This window comes from Salmo salar, chromosome 15 (assembly GCF_965601325.2).
Source record: "Salmo salar chromosome 15, fSalSal1, whole genome shotgun sequence".
NCBI lineage: Eukaryota > Metazoa > Chordata > Actinopteri > Salmoniformes > Salmonidae > Salmo > Salmo salar.
This window is the reverse complement of record NC_138305.1, coordinates 11,865,001-11,882,512: the sequence shown is the minus strand read 5'-3', so window position 1 is coordinate 11,882,512 and position 17,512 is coordinate 11,865,001. Positions and strand designations below refer to the sequence as shown.

General features: G+C 44.9%; 1 protein-coding gene across 1 annotated transcript in view; it reads right to left on the bottom strand.

Annotated features, from left to right (window-relative positions):
* Positions 1–807: 807 nt before the first annotated feature.
* The window catches only part of LOC106570967 (bone morphogenetic protein 3), a 19,981-nt gene continuing 3,276 nt past the window's right edge, over positions 808–17,512 (bottom strand). The window contains exons 2-3 of the mRNA XM_014143578.3: positions 16,290–17,290; positions 808–4,041 (exon numbers count right to left, since the gene is read on the bottom strand). Of these exons, the coding sequence (XP_013999053.1) occupies positions 3,850–4,041; positions 16,290–17,290 (1,193 nt within the window). The 3' untranslated portion in view covers positions 808–3,849. The remainder of the gene's footprint in view (positions 4,042–16,289; positions 17,291–17,512) is intronic.

Below are 17,512 nucleotides of genomic sequence, written 5' to 3'. Positions count from 1 at the left end.
GTTGTTTATTCTCCAGGATGCTTCAGTATTCTCCAGGGTGCTTCAGTATTCACCAGGGTGCTTCAGTATTCTACAGGGTGCTTCAGCATTCTACAGGATGCTTCAGTATTCTACAGGGTTCTTCAGTATTCTCCATAGTGCTTCAGTATTCTACAGGGTGCTTCAGCATTCTCCAGGATGCTTCAGTATTCTACAGGGTTCTTCAGTATTCTCCATAGTGCTTCAGTATTCTCCAGGGTGCTTCAGTATTCTCCAGGGTGCTTCAGTATTCTCCAGGGTGCTTCTGCATTCTCCAGGATGCGTCAGTATTCTCCAGAGTGCTTCAGAAGTCTCCAGGATGCTTCAGTATTCTCCAGAGTGCTTCAGTACTCTCCAGGGTGCTTCAGTATTCTCCAGGGTGCTGCAGTATTCTCCAGGGTGCTTCAGTATTCTACAGAATGCTTCAGTATTCTCCAGGGTGCTTCAGTATTCTACAGAATGCTTCAGTATTCTCCAGGGTTCTTCAGTATTCTCCAGGGTGCTTCAATATTCTCCAGAGTGCTTCAGTATTCTACAGAATGCTTCAGTATTCTACAGAATGCTTTAGTATTCTCCGGAGTGCTTCAGTATTCTACAGAATGCTTCAGTATTCTCCAGGGTGCTTCAGTATTCTACAGAATGCTTCAGTATTCTCCGGAGGGCTTCAGGCTTCCAATAGGAGGTCCAGTAGTCCTTTCCTGAAAAGGTTAATCAACCAACCATCTCATCTCCATTTAGATAGGTGACAGTAATCACTAGGTGGCTTTGTTGCAGAGAGGTTGTTCTGTGTGTGTGTGTGTGTGTGTGTGTGTGTGTGTGTGTGTGTGTGTGTGTGTGTGTGTGTGTGTGTGTGTGTGTGTGTGTGTGTGTGTGTGTGTGTGTGTGTGTGTGTGTGTGTGTGTGTGTGTGTGTGTGTGTGTGTGTGTGTGCTTGTGTCTGGGCGTGTGTGTGTGTCTGTGAGTAGAGGCTGAAGAAATGTGGCTTGGCCTCTACGACCCTCCCGAACTTCTACAGACGCACCACTGAGAGCCACGGCCTGTTCACCCCGCTACCATCTAGAAGATCATCAAGGACCTCCTCCACCCGAGCCACAGCCTGTTCACCCCTCTACCATCTAGAAGATCATCAAGGACCTCAGCCACCTGAGCCACGGCCTGTTCACCCCACTACCATCTAGAAGATCATCAAGGACCTCAGCCACCTGAGCCACGGCCTGTTCACCCCACCACCATCTAGAAGATCATCAAGGACCTCAGCCACCTGAGCCACGGCCTGTTCACCCCACCACCATCTAGAAGATCACCAAGGACCTCAGCCACCCGAGCCACGGCCTGTTCACCCTGCTACCATCTAGAAGATCATCAAGGACCTCAGCCACCCGAGCCACGGCCTGTTCACCCGCTACCATCTAGAAAATCATCAAGGACCTCAGCAACCCGAGCCACTGTCCTGTTCACCCTGCTACCATCTAGAAGATCACCAAGGACCTCAGCCACCCGAGCCACTGTCCTGTTCACCCCTTTACCATCTGGAAGATCATCAAGGACCTCAGCCACCCGAGCCACGGCCTGTTCACCCCGCTACCATCTAGAAGATCATCAAGGACCTCAGCCACCCCGAGCCACGGCCTATTCACCCCGCTACCATCTAGAAGATCATCAAGGACCTCAGCCACCCCGAGCCACGGCCTATTCACCCCGCTACCATCTAGAAGATCATCAAGGACCTCAGCCACCCGAGCCACGGCCTATTCACCCCGCTACCATCTAGAAGATCATCAAGGACCTCAGCCACCCGAGCCACGGCCTGTTCACCCTGCTACCATCTAGAAGATCACCAAGGACCTCAGCCACCCCGAGCCACTGTCCTGTTCACCCCTGTACCATCTGGAAGATCATCAAGGACCTCAGCCACCCGAGCCACGGCCTGTTCACCCCGCTACCATCTAGAAGATCATCAAGGACCTCAGCCACCCGAGCCACGGCCTCTTCACCCCGCTACCATCTAGAAGATCATCAAGGACCTCAGCCACCCCGAGCCACGGCCTGTTCACCCCGCTACCATCTAGAAGATCCCCAAGGACCTCAGCCACCCGAGCCATGGCCTGTTCACCCTGCTACCATCTAGAAGGCGGAGACAGTACGGGTGCATCAAAGCTATGGCCGAGAGACTGAAAAACTTCTCCAGGTCATCGGACTGTTAAACAGTCACCACTAGCCGGCCTCCCCGCTACCATCTAGCCTCCCCCAGTACCCTGCCCTGAACCTTAGTCACTGTTACTAGCCAGCTACCACCCAGTACCCTGCCCTGAACCTTAGTGACTGTTACTAGCCTCCACCCAGTACCCTGCCCTGAACCTTAGTGACTGTTACTAGCCAGCCTCCACCCAGAAGCCTGCCCTGAACCTTAGTGACTGTTACTAGCCTGTCTCCACCCAGTACCCTGCCCTGAACCTTAGTGACTGTTACTAGCCTCCACCCAGTACCCTGCCCTGAACCTTAGTGACTGTTACTAGCCAGCCTCCACCCAGTACCCTGCCCTGAACCTTAGTGACTGTTACTAGCCAGCTACCACTCAGTACCCTGAACCTTAGTGACTGTTACTAGCCAGCCTCCACCCAGTACCCTGCCCTGAACCTTAGTTACTGTTACTAGCCGGCCTCCACCCAGTACCCTGCCCTGAACCTTAGTCACTGTTACTAGCCAGCCTCCACCCAGTACCCTGCCCTGAACCTTAGTGACTGTTACTAGCCTCCACCCAGTACCCTGCCCTGAACCTTAGTGACTGTTACTAGCCGGCCTCCACCCAGTACCCTGCCCTGAACCTTAGTCATTGTTACTAGCCTGCCTCCACCCAGTACCCTGCCCTGAACCTTAGTGACTGTTACTAGCCAGCCTCCACCCAGTACCCTGCCCTGAACCTTAGTGACTGTTACTAGCCTGCCTCCACCCAGTACCCTGCCCTGAACCTTAGTTACTGTTACTAGCCTGCCTCCACCCAGTACCCTGAACCTTAGTTACTGTTACTAGCCAGCTACCACTCTAAGGTGCAGGGTACTCTGCCCTGTGTACATAGTCATTGAACACTGGTCTCTTTAATAATGTTTAAATAATGTTTTACTCATTTCATATGTATATAATGTATTCTAGTGAAGGCTCATCCTATATAACTCCTGCTGTACACACCTTTTCTATTCATATAAAGTCCATACTGTCTATACTGTCTATTAATACACACATACACAATCCATGTCTCAATTGTCTCAAGGCTTAAACATCCCCTTCATCTAGACTAATTGAAGTGGATTTAACAGGTGACATCAATGAGGGATCATAGATTTCACCTGGATTCACCTGGTCAGTCGGTCATGGAAATAACAGGTGTCCTTAATGTCCACTCAGTGTAGATATTTATATTCCCAGACTCTGGCATTTCTCTTTCTGATATTTCTTAATTTCTTTCTTTTTACTTTCTGGGATTATGTGTGTATTGTTTTGTATTGCTAGGTATTACTGCACCTGCAATAACATCTGCAAAAGATGTATACGTCACCACTTTGATGTTGATTTGAGAGAGACAGCGAGAGCGAGAGAGAGGGAGAGAGAGGGAGAAAGGGAGACTGACACAGAGAGAGAAATAGAGAGAAAGAGAGAGAGGAGAGAAGGAGAGAGAAAGAGAGAGAGCGAGAGAGAGAGACTGACAGAGAGAGAGAGAGAGAGAGAGAGAGAGAGAGAGAGAGAGAGAGAGAGAGAGCATTTCTTATTGTCCGGCTGTGTGTGTGTTTCTTTGTGAATGTGCCTGTGTGTGTGTGTGTGTGTGTGGTAATTGTCCCTATCTGCAGGCGCAGGACTCCACAGTCATGTTTGGGTAGACTTTGAGCACCACGTTCTTGTCCTCGTCGAAGAAGAGGATGGAGAGGGAAGACATCTTGTCTGGGACACAGCAGGGCTCAGGGATACCGGACACCACCCCTACCGCTCTCACAATGCTCTGGATGGTGGCGTGGTTACTAGGCTTCAGAGACTACAGGACAGAAGAGAAGGAGGAAGTGAACAACAACATTCACCTTATGACAACAAACATGACAGTTCTATGAAATGGGAGGACATTTGACAGTAGGTCATAGTTAAAACGTTTTATCCTTTATTTAACCAGGAAGTCCCCCCTTGAGTATCTCTTTTTGAAGGGAAACCTGTATTTTTGCCACCTGCTTAATGTTCCAACCAGGTGACCACCTGGAGAACAAGAAGCTGGTGATGGGGGTCCTGAGGACACCTCATTTTTTGACAACTTTTGCATGTTCAGACACACTGTCTAGTCCAGCTAAAACATGACTGGTTATATGAGTGACAGGTTCTTCCATTATCACCATGAGTAATACCTAGTTGTCCCCAGGAGCCCTAAGACCTTCCTCTGATCCTTCACATGTCTAGGGAGTAAGGGTTGTTTCTGGAACCAAACCTGAGGCATGTGAAGCAGGATCTTCACAAGGAAAGAGCATTCTCTGACTACAAACGAAACCCAGGGGGTTTCGCACTACACTGTAACCTCAAGCCCTATATACAGCCAGGTCCAAACTGAGTGGACTATATTGTAAAATAATAGTGAAGATAAAAACGATGAAATAACACATATGAAATCATGTAGTAACCAAAAAGTGATAAACAAATCAAAGTATATTTTACAGTTGAAGTCGGAAGTTTACATACTGTCACGTCCTGGCCAGTATAAGGGTTAATTGTTATTGTAGTTTGGTCAGGACGTGGCAGAGGGTATTTGTTTTATGTGGTTCGGGGTGGTGTTTTTCTAGAAGGGCATTTGATTTATGTATTCCGGGGTTTTTGGGCACTGTTTGATATTCATGTAATTCTATGTTTAGTCTAGTGAGTCTGGTTCTATGTTTAGGTAATTGGGGTGGAGACTCTCAATTGAAGGCAGGTGTGGTCTATTTGCCTTTGATTGAGAGTCCCATATATTAGGGTGTGTTTGTATGTTGTGGGAGATTGTTCTGTGTTTAGCCGTGTGCCTTGCCAGACTGTTATTTTGTCGTAGTGTTTCAGTGTATGTGTTTGTTGTTTTCAGTTTTCCTTCTTTATTTAATAAAGAGGATGAGTACACTTATTTCTGCTGCATTTTGGTCCTCCTTTCCCAACGACAACCGTGACACATACACTTAGGTTGGAGTCATTAAAACTAATTTTTTAACCACTCCACAAATTTCTTGATAACAAACTATAGTTTTGGCAAGTCGATATGGACATCTGCTTTGTGCATGACACAAGTCATTTTTCCAACAATTGTTTACAGACAGATTATTTCACTTATAATTCACTTTATCACAATTCCAGTGGGTCAGAAGTTTACGTACACTAAGTTGACTGTGCCTTTAAACAGCTTGGAAAATTCCAGAAAATGATGACATGGCTTTAAAAGCTTCTGATAGGCTAATTGACAACATTTGAGTCAAATAGAGGTGTACCTGTGGATGTATTTCAAGGCCTACCTTCAAACTCAGTGCCTCTTTGCTTGACATCATGGGAAAATCAAAAGATAATCAACCAAGACCTCAGAAAAAAATTGGAGACCTCCACAAGTCTGGTTCATCCTTGGGAGCAATTTTCAAACGTCTGAAGGTACCACGTTCATCTGTACAAACAATAGTACGCAAGTATAAACACCATGGGACCATGCAGCCATCATACCGCTCAGGAAGGAGACGCGTTCTGTCTCCTAGAGATGAACGTACTTTGGTGTGAAAAGTGCAAATCAATCCCGGAACAACAGCAAAGGACCATTGTGAAGATGCTGGAGGAAACCGGTACAAAAGTATCTATATCCACAGTAAAACGAGTCCTATATCGACATAACCTGAAAGGCCGCTCAGCAAGGAAGAAGCCACTGCTCCAAAACAGCCAAAAAGAAGCCAGATTACGGTTTGCAACTGCACATGGGGACAAAGATCGTACTTTTTAGAGAAATGTCCTCTGGTCTGATGAAACAAAAATATAACTGTTTGGCCATAATGACCATCGTTATGTTTGGAGGAAAAAGGGGGAGGCTTGCAAGCCGACGAACACCATCCCAACTGTGAAGCACGGGGCTGGCAGCATCATGTTGTGGGGGTGCTTTGCTGCAGGAGAGACTGGTGCACTTCACAAAATAGATTGCATCATGAGGAAGGAAAATTATGGGGATATATTGAAGCAACATCTCAAGACACCAGTCAGCAAGTTAAAGCTTGGTCACAAATGGGTCTTCCAAATGGACAATGACCCTAAGCATACTTCCAAAGTTGTGGCAAAATGGCTTAAGGACAACAAAGTCAAGGTATAGGAGTGACCATCACAAAGCCCTGACCTCAAGCCTATTGAAAATTTGGGCAGAACTGAAAAAGCATGTGCAAGCAAGGAGGCCTACAAACCTGACTCAGTTACACCAGCTCTTTCAGGAGGAATGGGCCAAAATTGACCCAATTTATTATGGGAAGCTTGTGGAAGGCTAACCGAAACGTTTGACCCTAGATAAACAATTTAATGGCAATGCTACCAAATACTAATTGAGTGTATGTAAACTTCTGACCCACTGGTAATGTGATGAAAAAAATAAAAGCTGAAATAATTTTTTCTTTTACCAGGCAAGTCAGTTAAGAACACATTCTTATTTTCAATGACAGCCTAGGAAGAGTGGGTTAACTGCCTTGTTCAGGGGCAGAATGACAGATTTTTACCTTGTCAGCTCAGGGATTTGAACTTGCAACTTTTCAGTTACTAGCCCAACGCTCTAACCACTAGGCTACCCTGCCGCGAAAATAGTCTCTCTAGTATTATTCTGACATTTCACATTCTTAAAACAAAGTGGTGATCCTAACTGACCTAAGACAGGGAATTTTTTACTGGGATTAAATGTCAGGAATTGTAAAAAAACGGGGTTTAAATGTATTTGGCTAAGGTGTATGTAAACTTCCGACTTCAACTGTATATATATTTATATTTATAAACTGGGTGGTTCGAACCCTGAATGCTGATTGGCTGACAGCCTTGGTATATCAGACAAGAACAGAACGCGTATTACATGGGTAACCAGTTTGTAATAGCAATAAGGCACCTCGGGGGTTTGTGGTAAATGACCAATATACCACGGCTAACGGCTGTATCCAGGCACTCCGCGTTGCGTCGTATATAAGAACAGCCCTTAGCCGCGGAAAATCGGCCATAAACCACATCCCCTCGTGCCTTATTGCTTAAATATGTATGTAACAGTGTTGCTTCCGTCCGTCTCCTCACCCCTACCTGGGCTCGAACCAGGGACCCTCTGCACACATCGACAACAGTCACCCTCGAAGCGTCGTTAGCCATCGCTCCACAAAAGCCGCGGCCCTTGCAGTGCAAAGGGGAACAACTACTTCAAGGTCTCCGAGCGAGTGACGTCACCGATTGAAACGCTATTAGCGTGCACTTCGCAATCTAGCTAGCCATTTTACACCGGTTACGTATACAAGGGAGAAAGTAAGGTGGTACCGTAAAGCGTCCAGGCAAAATAAATAGTTGGGGTACGCTGCACCGGTTAAACATAGTGGGGGTACGCTGCACCGGTTAAACATAGTGGGGGTACGCCGTCCCGGTTAAACATAGTGGGGGTACGCCGTCCCGGTTAAACATAGTGGGGGTACGCCGCACCGGTTAAACATAGTGAGGGTTACGCCGTACCGGTTAAACATAGTGAGGGTACGCCGTACCGGTTAAACATAGTGGGGGTACGCTGCACCGGTTAAACATAGTGGGGGTACGCCGTACCGGTTAAACATAGTGAGGGTTACGCCGTCCCGGTTAAACATAGTGGGGATACGCCGTACCGGTTAAACAGGAGCCAATAATTTAAACCAAAAATGTCAAGAAAACTGTAGGCTATCACAACATTATCATTACGGCGTCAGAGGCATGAAACGTGAGTGACTGGACCTGAAAAAGTAAAGTCTACGCTCCAAACTGCTATGTGGTTCACCGAGGACACTGAAATGTTGCCAAGGCAGAGATGAGTGACAGACACATAGAGGCGTTAGTTCTGACCTAATCACAATCCCCATGTCATTACACTTCCTGGTGTTTTGTCTCTTTCTATTCGCCGCTGTTTGGAGGCTGGAGATATGTTGGGAGTGGATGAACGTGAGCCTGTTGCCTAGTAAAAAAACCTTTGAAATTGATTGTTTGACAATCACATGAAAACGTCATGACTGGTTGTGTTTTATGCCACAATAAAAGGTCATACATTTTAAAAGTTCAATGACAATTCTTTATGACTCGGCCCACAGAGATGCTATTGAATTAATAGGGATTGTAAATATAATTATGTGATTAGTTCTCACAGCCGGCCTGCCCGTTAGGCAGGATTAGGCAGCCGCCCACAGAGATGCTATTGAATTAATAAGGATTGTAAATATAATTCTATGATTAGCCCCCACCCCCCGAGCTAAACTGACAAAGACGCACATCCAACAACACAAAACACCTCACAATATTCTGTCCAAAAACAATGATAACTCCTCTCACCCAGTGGCATGATGACTATTTAGGTGATCGCTGCTGCCGCCCCATGGCAAGCATTTCGCTACACCCGCAATAACATCTGCAAAAAAAAAAAAAATACCAATACAATTTGATTTGATAAGCAGCGGTGCTGTTGGCAGAGACGCAGCGCTGCGGCGCTCCATAAAGGCTGATAACATACTCTGCGGTAGAAAGAGTAGACGCTTTGGAGCGACATAATCAAACCAGTGGAACAGCAAATGGAGCTGAAAGAAATTCATTTCAACAATTATCTTCATTTTAAGTTGACTTCGTTAACAAAAAAAACTAAAAAAGTGCGTTGTTGGAGCCTATTTCTTCCTATTAAAAAAAGAACAGGTGTGTTTGACAGAGGCATTTATGCTAGCCATGAATTTGTTGGTATAGCCAAATCCTCAAATACTGTCGCCATGCATTCCTTAATAAATACCGACTTGTCTGGGAAGGGCTCGGTGGGTTTGGTTAAAACCAGGGCTCAAATTGAGTGAGGGTACGCCATACCCTTTGTTAAAGAAAAGGGCAAAAAGGAGATCCATTGTTACTTTTTTTATTTTGAAATAAATAAATAAATAAAAAGTATCCAGACAATATAAAGCGTTCTATAACAATGTTTAACTCTGTGATGCCATATGCTACAAAACAAACTTTAAAATGGCCCACAAAAGTCATGACTCTGAAGCATATGGAGATATATTGATAAGTCTCTGTGACATTCTGAAGCTGAACTGAGGCCTTCAATATTCGCTATTCAACTTTGCTATTCTGTCCATATTAATTTAGCCAGTGGTTGAAGCTTACATTTTTCTGCGTCGTTTGAGCCTCTGTCTGGATGGAAAGGTAACTTTTGAAGTCCCATGCTTAGATCCATAAGGATGTCTAATATTTCATTATTTGCAAATATGGCAACCGTTTTGTTGCCAACAAGACACTCTGGTTTGACATTGCAAAAAAATATGGTAAGAGTGATTATTTCTCTGTCCATTCTTCTCTGAAACTTATATTTTGATTAGCAATTTTTCTTTTGAGACTTTTTCAGAGCAACATTTTCTCTTGATTACAAACAGTTTTTCCCGAACCAACAATGCACAAAGACATATAAATAAAATGTATTTAACAGACATTGGTGATTTTATCAGTGTAATCCCAAAATATTAGGATATGTTTTTGACATTATTGACATTGAACTGATTATATAGCCTACTAACCAGACGTGTTAAAAAGTGTTTAATTTGTAGCATAGGCCTATGAATTGGGCCGTTTTTATGTTCTGTTCTGCCGACTAATAGCTGAGAGAAAACAATTTCGGTAGATTCAGTAGCTGTCTATCACTTCAGGTCTGGCTAAAGAGTTATTGTAACACTTTCAATGTTGTCTATTGATAACTTTGACACTGGAAAGAGAAAATATTCTACAAAGAAGATGGAATTCACCCAAACTATCTCGGGGCTTATACATTGCAAGGTCATTTTAACGCTGCTCTGAGAGACGGAGGGGCAATAACCAGCACTCACTCTACCCAGGTTATCCCAACCATCATGACACATCAAACAGTTTCTGATGTTAAATACTCTAGTCGAGTCAAGGAAATCTACATTATCCCTGTTTTAATTTCAATAGGATTTAAACAGCCACCAAATAGATGCAGCCGCAGGCCCATCGAGGCCAAGCTTTGATAATCTAATTTATATTTCTATAAAATGCCCTGACTTACTTAATGATCAAGGATCTGGTTAGGGTAAAAATGGATACCTCTGTTGTTTTTAAGTCTGCAAAGGGCTGGGTTTGTTACATTTAAATGTGCGAAGTATGATGTCAAAAATTGACTTTATGATATCTGGATGCATGACACGAACACAGACATTCTTGTTTTTGTCAGAGACTTGGTTAAATGGTTTGATCATGGATAAGGACATTGACATTGCTAATTACAATATTTTTTAGATGTGATAGGCAGAGAAAAGTTGGAGGGGTGGTGATGTATGTGAAATCCACTTTTGTAGCATCATGTGCTCTTAATATCACTATACACCAGAAATGTTAAATCTTGGTTTTAGATATGACCATGAGCCAACATATGCATGTATTTGTTGCTGGAGTGTATAGGCCTCCTGCTGCTTTAGTTGATGTGATTAGTATCATAGCTGAGCATTTAAAACCTTTTCTATCATCTGAACTGATGGTCTTCGGTGACTTCAACCTGGACTGGCTGATACCGATCTCAGATCATAGCTGAACTGGTGGTCTTAGGTGACTTCAACCTGGACTGGCTGACACCGATCTCAGATGACTTTAAGAACATTTGTCTTGATCTTAATCTAACCCAGCTAATCACAAAACCCACTCGGTTAAATGTGACAAATCTAGATAGATCTTCATTATTAGATTTAATTCTCACAAATACCCTCCATAAGTACATGTATTCTGGTGTGTTTGCAAGTGACCTTAGTGATCATTGTCCTATAGCTTGTGTTAAAGATACTAGACAGAGTAATTCTGATCCCCGTATCATTAGTGCATACCTGACCTCATTAAGTGTATACCTGACCTCATCAAGTGTATACCTGACCTCATTAAGTGTATACCTGACCTCATCAAGGGTATACCTGACCTCATCAAGTGTATACCTGACCTCATTAAGTGTATACCTGACATCATTTAGTGTATACCTGACCCTGAATTAGCTCTTGAGCATTTCTCATCTATTATTATATTACTGGCAGATAAATACGCTTCTTTTAAACGCTATAGACTAAAAAAATAGATAAAATCCCTGGTTTTCTACAGAACTCTCAGATATCTTTAGAAAAATAAATCATGCCTAGGCCAAAGCTACACTAACTGATGCTGTTGTGGACTGGCAGATTTTCAGGCAACTGAGAAGTAAATGCACGTCCTTAGTAAAAAAGGTTAAATCAAGATACTTCCTAAGTTCTATCGCAGACTCTGCTGGTGGTCCATCTAAAACAGTTAAGGCGCTAAAACGTGGAAATTCCTCTCCTTCCCTACCCAAACAAGTTATACTGAAATCTGACATCATTAATGAATTTTTTTTTTTATGTCCGCCGTTTTTTTTGTTTGAATGAAACCTTGGTTTAATAGACCCCCAGGTCAGTCAGTAAACTTTTCGTTCCTCTCCCAGACGCTAGTCGACTTGATAGAGGACCAGACAAACCCCCCAGTGAATCCTTGTACTCTCTGGAGCAACTGTCTACGTCTGATGTATTGGAACAACTATTTATGATTTGATGTTAAATAATCTACTGGGGATGATATGCTTGGTCCCTGCTTATTACAGCTTTCTCTGATACTGCTACATATCATCTGAATGTAAACCAGTCAGGGTTCAGACCAGGATATAGTACCATCTCTGATACTGCTACATATCGTCTGAATGTAAACCAGTCAGGGTTCAGACCAGGATATATTACCATCTCTGATACTGCTACATATCGTCTGAATGTAAACCAGTCAGGGTTCAGACCAGGATATAGTACCATCTCTGATACTTCTTTGGTTTTAAATGATGTCAGAATGTTTTTAAATATGAAGAAACACTGTGCTGCCCTCTTCATTGACCTGTCCAAGGCATTCAACACTGTGCTGCCCTCTTCATTGACCTGTCCAAGGCATTCACACTGTGCTGCCCTCTTCATTGACCTGTCCAAGGCATTCAACACTGTGCTGCCCTCTTCATTGACCTCTCCAATGCATTCAACACTGTGCTGCCCTCTTCATTGACCTGTCCAAGGCATTCAACACTGTGCTGCCCTCTTCATTGACCTGTCCAAGGCATTCACACTGTGCTGCCCTCTTCATTGACCTGTCCAAGGCATTCAACACTGTGCTGCCCTCTTCATTGACCTCTCCAATGCATTCAACACTGTGCTGCCCTCCTCATTGACCTGTCCAAGGCATTCAACACTGTGCTGCCCTCTTCATTGACCTGTCCAAGGCATTCAACACTGTGCTGCCCTCTTCATTGACCTGTCCAAGGCATTCAACACTGTGCTGCCCTCTTCATTGACCTGTCCAATGCATTCAACACTGTGCTGCCCTCTTCATTGACCTGTCCAAGGCATTCAACACTGTGCTGCCCTCTTCATTGACCTGTCCAAGGCATTCAACACTGTGCTGCCCTCTTCATTGACCTGTCCAATGCATTCAACACTGTGCTGCCCTCTTCATTGACCTGTCCAAGGCATTCAACACTGTGCTGCCCTCTTCATTGACCTGTCCAAGGCATTCACACTGTGCTGCCCTCTTCATTGACCTGTCCAAGGCATTCAACACTGTGCTGCCCTCTTCATTGACCTGTCCAAGGCATTCAACACTGTGCTGCCCTCTTCATTGACCTGTCCAATGCATTCAACACTGTGCTGCCCTCTTCATTGACCTGTCCAAGGCATTCAACACTGTGCTGCCCTCTTCATTGACCTGTCCAATGCATTCAACACTGTGCTGCCCTCTTCATTGACCTGTCCAAGGCATTCAACACTGTGCTGCCCTCTTCATTGACCTGTCCAAGGCATTCACACTGTGCTGCCCTCTTCATTGACCTGTCCAAGGCATTCAACACTGTGCTGCCCTCTTCATTGACCTGTCCAAGGCATTCAACACTGTGCTGCCCTCTTCATTGACCTGTCCAATGCATTCAACACTGTGCTGCCCTCTTCATTGACCTGTCCAAGGCATTCAACACTGTGCTGCCCTCTTCATTGACCTGTCCAAGGCATTCAACACTGTGCTGCCCTCTTCATTGACCTGTCCAAGGCATTCAACACTGTGCTGCCCTCTTCATTGACCAGTCCAAGGCATTCAACACTGTGCTGCCCTCTTCATTGACCTGTCCAAGATATTCACACTGTGGATCACACCTTACTTATTCAGAAACTCCCTACGATTGGCTTAGATCAGGCTGCTTGTAGCTGGTTTGAGAATTATTTAAAAGACAGAACACAGTGTCTTGGCGTTAAATAAGGATGTTAAGACAAAACAAAAGGTGTCCCACAGGGTTTGATTCTTGGTCCAGTTCTTTTCACTATTTACATTAATAGAATTGGTCTATCTGTACAAAACTGTCATTTTAATCTGTACGCAGACATCACTGTTGTATACGCTACTGTCCCTATGGTAGCTCAGGCTCTGTTGACTCTTCAATCTGTTTTTACTAGCTTGCAGAAAGCCTTGGTTAACCTAAAGTTGGTACTAAATGCTGGTAAAACCAAGTACATGTTATTTTCCAAATCATGTAATATTGTAACTGATGATTTGTGCAGAAGTACGTTAGATGGTGCCCCCAATGATCGTGTCCCCGACAATAAATATCTGGTAATTTGGATTGACGAAAAGCTATCATTTAAAAAGCACGCTGACGAGTTAGTTAAGAAATTAAGCGTTCAGTTGGTCTTCTATAGGAACAGGGCCTTTCAGGGCCTTTCAGTAGAAAACAGATAATTCAGTCTACATTTATTCCTGTTATAGATTACGCTGATATTATATACATGAATACAGCTACCAGTGTTCAGAAGCCCTTGGACACAATTCATCATAGCACACTTCGTTTTATAACATCTGACAGTTTTGACACTCACCACTGCATCCTTTATCATATCATACCTAAGGTAGCACAACTTCCAGTGCCGGGTCTGTTAGGCTCATAGATGTTTTGGGGTGCATGTACACATAGGAAGTCCCTTCCCGGGAAGAAATTAAATATAATTTAATTTCTAGCGGAGTGGAACTGACCTTCCACGGAGTTGCAGAGAACGCATAGAGCCGAATTGATTATCCCTTTTATATCATGGCTATAATTTAACACATTTGCTGCTAGAAATATGTTCAACATCCACTGAAGTAGCTAGCAAGTTTACTAGATAGCGACAGTAGTTGCCGTGGTAACTAAGGAAAGGGGGGATACCTAGTCAGTTATACAACTGAATGTCTTCAACTGAAATGTGTCTTCTGCATTTAACCCAAACCCCTCTGAATCAGAGAGATGTGTGTGGCTGTCTTTTTCGAAATCCATGTCATCGGATTTTTACCTCGCCAGCTCAGGGATTCAATCCAGCAACCTTTTGGTTACTGGCCCAATGCTCCTACCCGCCAGGCTACTTGCTAAACATACAGACTTGCTAGTTTAGCTAACCAAAACATCAGTCTTAGCTTGCTATTATGAAAATCTAATTCAACAATACCAGTAATGTTTTCAATTAAACTTTTGCTTTCAAGAAGCAGCTCAAACATAGAACATTTAAGAATGAACTTCTATAACCATTGAATTCTACCGTGCTGATATGCTGTGAGATATAGGGAAATAATGCACACTGTAGAATTCCCTTCAAGCCAATCAGAAACAAGTATTCAACAATGCCACGGTATGAGTTGTGGTATATGGCCAATATACCACAGGTAACGGCTGTTCTGAAGCACGACGCAACGCGGAATGCCTGGACACAGCCCTTAGCCATGGTATATTGGCCATATACCACAAACCCCCGAGGTGCCTTATTGCTATTATAAACTGGTTACCAACGTAATTAGAGCCGTAAAAATACATGTTTTGTCATAACCGTGGTATATAGTCTGATATCACCACGGCTCTCAGCCAATCAGCATTCAGGGCTCGAACCAGCCAGTTTATGAATGTGTTCCGTCGTGCCTAAGAACAGCCCTTAGCCGTGGTATATTGCCATATACCACACCCCCTAGGGCTATATTAGCTGTGGTATATTGGCCATATACCATACCCCCAGGGCTATATTAGCCGTGGTATATTGGCCATATACCACACCCCCTAGGGCTATATTAGCCGTGGTATATTGCCATATACCACACCCCCTAGGGCTATATTAGCTGTGGTATATTGGCCGTATACCATACCCCCTAGGGCTATATTAGCCGTGGTATATTGGCCGTATACCACACCCCCTAGGGCTATATTAGCCGTGGTATATTGGCGGTATACCATACCCCCTAGAGCTATATTAGCCGTGGTATATTGGCGGTATACCACACCCCCTAGAGCTATATTAGCCGTGGTATATTGGCGGTATACCACACCCCCAGGGCTATATTGGCCGTGGTATATTGGCCATATACCACACCCCCTAGGGCTATATTAGCCGTGGTATATTGGCGGTATACCACACCCCCAGGGCTATATTGGCCGTGGTATATTGGCCATATACCACACCCCCTAGAGCTATATTAGCCGTGGTATATTGGCGGTATACCACACCCCCTAGAGCTATATTAGCCGTGGTATATTGGCGGTATACCACACCCCCAGGGCTATATTGGCCGTGGTATATTGGCCATATACCACACCCCCTAGGGCTATATTAGCCGTGGTATATTGGCGGTATACCACACCCCCAGGGCTATATTGGCCGTGGTATATTGGCGGTATACCACACCCCCAGGGCTATATTACTTAAATATACTGTATATATTAGGGCTGGCACAGTTATCGTATAACTGATAATTATGAACAAAAATAAATAAATTCCATAATCGCCACAGCCCTAATATATATATATATATATATCCTATTTACCATTTATTGATGGTTCTCTTTGTAGGTTCATCTTTGCAAAACATTAAGGACACCTTTCAAAATCCCCTCCGGAAAGAGCAGGTTTCCTTAATGTTTTTTTTACACTCAGCGTATATCAGTTCATAAACCCGATGCCATGAAGCATGAAGACATACCTTAGGCATGGGGAACTGGCATGACCCTGAGCAGTAGTAGGCATCAAAAGACTTGGGAGATATAATCCACTCGCTCCAGCCAATGTCTGCAAAGTCCACCTTCAGGTAGCGACGAGCACAGTTCCGTGGTTCGTTCCACTGCTTCTTACGAGCCTTCTTTATCGTCTGCTCGTCAAACTGCAGCAGGGGCATCTTACCGTCGTGCCTCTGGCTCTTACCACGCGTCTTTTTCCTCGGCCGACGGACCTGCTTGTTCTCCAGCGGTTCGTAGGGGCTGTTCTCGTCCCAGCCCATCGTCTCATACGGGTACTCCGGCCCCGGTAACTCGTTGTTCTGGAGCGGGAGGAGGACGCTAGTCGAGCGCCGGCGTCTGTGACGAGGCGTCTGTTGTTGAGCGGCGGTGCTATTCCGAGCGTGCAGCCCCAGTTTATGGAAGCCGGAGGCGAATGCCCCTTCTTCCGTGGTCATCGTGGTTTGATGCCTCTGATGACTCTGTAGTGTCGACAACACGCTCTCAGGTTCGGAGATGGTCGAATCGTTGGCGTAGACCAGGATGTAAGGAAAGCGGTCTGAGAGGAGCTTCTTCCAGGGCCTGGGTCCAGGCTGGGATGCCACGTCTATCCCGATCAGCAGCTCATCATGATGCTTGACCTGGTTCACCACCTGGGTGACGTCCTTCCACTGCCAAGAGATGAAGTCCCTGTATAGTGTAGACATGTTGATTACAAAGTGGCCCAAAGTCCTGGTATGGTTATCCACTGAGGCGAAGCTCCACACACCCATCTGGACGTGGCTGTGTCTCCTGGGGCCGTGGCGGGACAGGGATGGGGACGGAGCACCACAGCTCTTGGGCCTGGGCTTGATGGTGTTGGTGCAGCCTGGGTGCCTGGTGCTGTTCTGGAGGTCTCCTATGTAGTAGTGGAGCGTGGCCGACAGGACGGCCTCTGACTTGGTGAGAGAGGTCAGGTTGAAGATCTGGTACTGCTGGTTGTTGATGGTGCCTGGGAGAGGAACAGGAAGCGGCAGTCAGAATAGAGAGTATAGTCCAGACAGGTCCACATATCCGTAGAATTACATGACTTATAGCATCTCTACGTGCATATCGTTCAACTTAGTTTCAAACCTGGAGCTGAACAGCAAAAGGCAATTAGATATTAGGCTATATAGGCCAGGTCCGAAAACCCTATCATTCAGTGCAGTGGTGTTGTATCGAGGTGTCTACC